This window comes from Silurus meridionalis, chromosome 3 (genome assembly GCF_014805685.1).
Source record: "Silurus meridionalis isolate SWU-2019-XX chromosome 3, ASM1480568v1, whole genome shotgun sequence".
Taxonomy (NCBI): Eukaryota; Metazoa; Chordata; class Actinopteri; order Siluriformes; family Siluridae; genus Silurus; species Silurus meridionalis.
In genome coordinates this window covers 28,081,494-28,087,493 of record NC_060886.1, presented here as the reverse complement: position 1 = coordinate 28,087,493, position 6,000 = coordinate 28,081,494, and the positions used below count along the sequence as shown (strand labels likewise).

The following is a 6,000-nucleotide window of genomic DNA, read 5'->3' as shown; positions in this document are numbered from 1 at the left end:
ATTGTAGATTATTAATAAATTTCACCAGCAGTAACTCCGAAATGGTTTCCAGGTGGAAATTAACGTGTGTTAAAAAACAACGCACAAAACCATTTCAAGGACGTGAAGCAGTAGTGACATTTGACTGGTGTGTCGAACTTCAATACCGCATTTGCGCTTAATTAATTGGTGCTCTTTGAAAAGCCTGCCAAAGAACACTTCAATCCAGCACTTAGAGAACATGCACACAAAAGATGCTTAACACCAAACACAGGAAATGACATTAGAAGATCCAAAACCAAACCAAACCAAGAAAAAAATATTTTTTGTCAGATATTATTTTTGGTGGTCATTCCAAGTGTGAAAGATAATGAGTATAATTTGAGTTATATAATCGAATCCAATCTCATATAATATAATTTACATCAAAGAGAAATTTTCTAATCATTCTATTGATCTGCAAATAGATTTTTTTTTCACTTGTACATTACAGCACAGTGAAATTCTTTCTTCACATATAGCAGCAATGTTAGAAAGCTGGGGATCAGAGTGCAGAGTCAGGCATAATACAGGAGCACAGAGGGTTAAGGGCCTTGTTAAAGAGCCCAAGATTGGCAGCTTGGTGATAATGAGGCTCTTCCTGACCTTCCATCAGTAAAAGGTGCCTTAACCACTGAACCCCCACCTCCCTCACATGCTGTAAAGTAGGGATTTATAAGAACATTATTTGAATCATTTATGCATGTTCCATTCTCCTGCTCACCAGATTCTTTTGTTGCATACACACAGTGAGACCCTTACTCCACACACACTCTTGGCAGATCTGTATTGTGGTCTCCTGAGAGATTCTCCTCAAGCGCAATTTATGCATGTTTGCTTTTCCGTAGCGAGGAATGACATGTTTTTCTAAAACGCAGCGGAGTAAAAAGTAAGATATTCGTGAACGTTTAAAAAAAAAACTCTGATTATAGTAGATATTTGAAGAATGTGCTAAAGTTCAGTAAGAAAGTAAAACTATCTGTTACTGTCTTCCACTGCTCACAATGCAAATGATCCAATGTAAATATATCGGTTACATTGCGAAGCGCTTGCGAAAGCATTTGCAAGGCCTCATTGATCGTTAGTGGAATAAAAAAAAGTCTGTCCTCTCGACTTACTTTCCAAGGTTTAATGTGTTAAATGCTCTAATTCATGTTGCCCGTGTTCAATGTAGCCTACGCTCCAGCCCACGGTTTCAGTGTCATCCTGCCACATCACCAGGTTGAAAGACTTGAAAAAGGTCATTGTGGCTGAAACAACAGCGTTTCTGCCCACTTGATATTTTCATGCAGGGCGGATTAGCTGTCTTTGTTTAAGTCCAGCATTTTAGCACCCGACTATCCATTAGAGTACTATTAACTGTGCATTATTTTCTCTCACACGCTCGTATCGTTCTGTGCACTCAGCAACTCGAAGAATCCATCATGAACGCACTGGGAGCCTGCAAACGCTAGCATCGTATGAAGACCAGGAAAACAGGAAAAAACAGGAAAACAACAAGAAAAGAAATCAAAGCCAAGAACTTCAAGGATATGCAGATTAGAGTAGACCTGGGTTTGCAGTTCAAACTATTGCAGCACAGATTGTCTATCTAACTATCATTGAAAGCATTTCCAGGTGTGTGTGGGGGAAAAAAGGACTAAATGTAATTCACAGCAAGACCAATTATTAATCAAGTTAGAAGAAAAAATGTTTTGAAATGTATTTCTGATGCCAGGGTGGATTTGTAAATGACATGCCTGATAGGAGCGCCTGATGAAATACATTTACCACAGCACAGCTAATGGTAAATAAATAATTCATATATTTTCAATGTAACCTACAAAAAAGAATCAATGAACATCAAAGGCTGTTGTTATATAGGTAAGTGGAATTTCCCAAAATAGGAAGTAAATTACTTTTAAATTAATTGCTCGATACATTACATATAATTTTAGAAGGTGTTATTTTTTTCCGCTGTAACAAAATAAAATTGAAATTATACATCATGGACTTCAATCGCTACCCCAGTAATCAATATACTAAACACCGAGAAGGGATTAAAGGACATGTACTATATTCTATATTGTTGCTGTTACATCACTGCACAATTACAACTTGATGAAAACATTGATCAATCTCGCAGAAAATAATAATTCATTATTAATTATTAAAGTTCAAATTTAACATAGTTTTGTCTTGGACTTGGCATTTTGATATATTTTCTGAAAAAAAAAGTTCTGGTCATTGAGAGAATAAAATATCGCCACATTTTTGCGATCCTCAGAATATTAAGATTAGCAATGTCAAGAAATTATATTTATTTCATATATCTTTTTCTAAAGAAGCATGACAATTCCTGTAACTCTTTTGTCTCAAACTTTTATTTGGTTATTGTGGGAAAAACAAAGCATGGATTTAAAATGTTATTCATTTAAAGCAAACGTATTTGTTACATTAATAAACCATAAGGACAAAAACAAGATTTAAAATGAAATTTGAGAAATATGGAATTTACAATAAATATTCTAGGATCACGTAAACACATTTAGGAAATGACGGCATATTATATACATATTCTAAAATCCAATGAACAGACATTTCTTAAAATACCAATTAAAAATGAGCAATTTAAAAAAAAATTATATTATTCTAAGAATTAAAAAAAAAAAAAAAATTCCCTGGCTTACAGCGCCTCCCCTGGTTCATAGCGGAATTGCATTTTCCACAAAACTAATTAGTTTGTCTGATTTTCTCGGTCTCTCACGGATAGCACAATAGACCAAAAAAACTTATAGTGAATTTTATTTATGTTAAATGAATAAAAATATAATTATTATTTATAAAATGATGCAAAATGTTAATACAGTACTGTATTTTGAAAATAGCATTTGTTGGGGTGGCGTCTGTTTTATTGCGGTTTTACGTTTATATCGCGGCGGTTTTGGGACGTAACCACAGCGATAAACGGGGGATTACTGTATCTATACAGTGCATGTCAAAAGCTTGGAAACACCAAGTTTCTGAGAGATGCAATGGTTCATTTCTCCAACCATTCAGCTGAAATACTTTGCCATGCCTCTTTTAAAAAACTTGCCAAAGGTGCAAACCATTAAGCTTTCACCTCCATGTTTGACTGGGGGTGTGAGACAGTCTGCTAACATCTTCTCTCCTGTTCTACATCTTACATAAGTTTTTCTGTTAGAGCCAAAAATGTCTACCCATCTGTCCTCAGAACTTTCCCTCAGTCAATCACTGTCCCATTCTTGTGTGATTTTTGTCTTTTACCTTGTTTGTTGAATATAAAAGAAAGGCAAATGCATGGTGTTTCCAAACTTTTGACAGGTTCTGTACTGTAGCTACAGAAGAAAGCAATGTGCCTTGTTAAGAATTTCTTCTATATGTGTTTGAAATGAAAGGTTCTGCAGAGAAGATCAATCAGCATTAGGAGACACAAATCAAACAGATGGCATTCTGTCATTTATTTACAGAAATAGAAAAGAATGTTGGCAGCTTCTGATTGATACAAGCATTCATTAGTCTTAACTACATGGGCTAATGCTAACATTATAGAAAGTTGATGTGTCAGCAAAACTGTGCCGATTGGAGAACTTCAAGTACTGTAAAATGGTGCAAAAGTGCTTCGAGTCTCTAGTAATGAATAAATCTACACTGCACACCAGATCACAAACTTAATATAAATATAACTCGAATTCTACAAACTTGGTAAGTGCTAATTTAAGTATTTCAGGAAGAGGTAGGTCTTCAGTCGTCGCTTGAAGTTCGTTTCACCACCTCGGTGCCAGAACAGAGAAGAACGTTGACGTGTACTTACCTCTCATTCTGAAAGAAGGTGGTACCAGTCGAGCAGTGCTGGAGGATCTCAGACAGCGTGGTGCAGTAGATGATGAGGTCTCTGAGGTAAGATGGTGCTGGTCCATTTTGGCCTTGTAGGCAAACATCAGTGTTTTGAATCTGATACGTGCAGCTACTGGAAGCCAGTGAAGGGAGCGCAGCAGTGGGGTGGTGTGGGAAAACTTGGGCTGATTGAACACTGCATTTTGGATAATTTCCTTCATCCTTTTAATAATGCTTCATCCAACCTTCATTTTTCTTCTTGCCACTTTTTGGTTTAAGACTGTATGAACTGAGCTAAACCTTCACCTACATCTGGGCATCAACATCTAAACCAACTGCTTGTATATAATGAATAACTTGCTGTAATCAATATGTCTATTAAATAACCTTGTGGAAAAAACCCAAGGTCATTTTTTATGCCTCAAGATTTCTGGGGTCTTTGTCTCTTACTCTGGATGATGACGTGAATTTTGCCTTGTTATCTCCGCAGACATTGTATGATAACATTTCTTTTCATTAAAATGCCCCGGCACCCAAATTCGAGCTTCACAATAACATGGCTTTCCAAGGTTGAAGTAGAAGAATGTCCTACACAGATCTATGACCTTTATCTGGCTGCACATCTAGATAGTTGACTGTGCACCACACCTTCTCACACAACATCAGTACCTAATCTCATTAATGCTCTTTTAACTAAAATGAACACAAATCCCCAAAGTCACGACCCAAAAATCTACTGGAAAGCTTTGACAGAAAAGTCGTGCATTAAATTAAAATTAAAAATAAAAAAAATAAAAAATGTATTAAAATTTAAAAAAGTCAAAAAAAAACTAATTCCCCAGCATGTATGGTTCTACCCCCTTTATGTGGTAGAAACAAAGCAGGGTTTGAGTATAGTGGTCAAAAAATGAATGCATGAATGCATGTCCACGTTTCCAGTACAAAAAAAAAAGTCTCAGCAGTGCATTGGTTTAATTTGTGCTAATTTTCTGAACAATTATTTTTATTTAAGTGGGTTATAGTTTGCTATTTTGGGCTTGGCACATTTATTATGCATGATATCTGATGTTTTTGTGACACATCTGATTTTTTAATATATTTTATTAAATAAACCAGTATTGATTCATGCTGAGTGATGGCCTGATTGCCAGATGCTTGGAGTAAATAAGCTCGAGCTCATCACAAAGCAGCACGTGTCCTAAATGCGCGTGTCAAGCATATCCACACGGGTTTAGATCCAAACCCTGGTGGACATTCGGTCCCCCGCGTGGGCACGCATCTCTCCTCCCCTTCATTTACGCTCTACTACGCGCGCACACACACGCGCTTGCGCGCACGGGCGCTGGAGCAAGTCGCGTAACGGAGCTCCTCCAGACTTCCAGGAGATCTACGTTGGAGGTTATGACACGCGGCGAGCCGACACAAGTTTCAAACCCTCCACGATCCCACTCAGGCCGCGTGTCTCCCACGTGAATCGCCCGGGCGAGATTGCAGAAAGTGAGCGCGTGCGCGCCACTTTAGGGTTGCTGGTGCACGAGTGATGGAGAGAAGGAGGGATGCGTGTACCTGCGTGTGTTAGTAGTACATGTGTGGGACGTGGGCTTTGGGAAATGGGGATGTACTCCTAACATCACAGCGAGATTTTGGATATTTCTGGCGACATGACACACACACTTTGGTGGAACTTGGCGAGATTGGTCGCTTTCTGGAGGCTGGTGCATGCACAAGTAAGTCAGCAACCATTATATCACCCCTATGATGTTTCCTTGTTTCCATAATTTGCTGCCAAGACTTTGTTAAAAAGAATTCTGCACGACTATGCCTATTTGCGTGCGTGCGCGTGCGTGCGTGCGTGCGTGTGGATGTGCACCAGACAAAAAAAATCAACTTATAAATAATATTTAAAAAATCTAAAATAATTCATGGTTCAAATGATTAATGGAGGTAAAGATATTTATTTATTTTGTTAATTTTTTCTATTTTTATATTAAAGTTTTTACACATTGAAGTAAAAAAAAAGTAAAAAAAAAAAAAAAAATTATATATTTTTAATTTATGTAAAAAAATATTTATTTGACAGAGAAACAACATACTGATATGCAATTAGAGCATAGGTTTAAAGTATATTACCAGGAAACACAATGC

General features: G+C 37.1%; 1 protein-coding gene across 1 annotated transcript in view; it reads left to right on the top strand.

Moving 5' to 3' along the window:
• Nucleotides 1-5,091: 5,091 nt before the first annotated feature.
• Nucleotides 5,092-6,000, top strand: part of pth2ra (parathyroid hormone 2 receptor a) — a 64,319-nt gene continuing 63,410 nt past the window's right edge. The window contains exon 1 of the mRNA XM_046845993.1: nt 5,092-5,582. Coding sequence (XP_046701949.1) covers nt 5,517-5,582 — 66 coding nt within the window. The 5' untranslated portion in view covers nt 5,092-5,516. The remainder of the gene's footprint in view (nt 5,583-6,000) is intronic.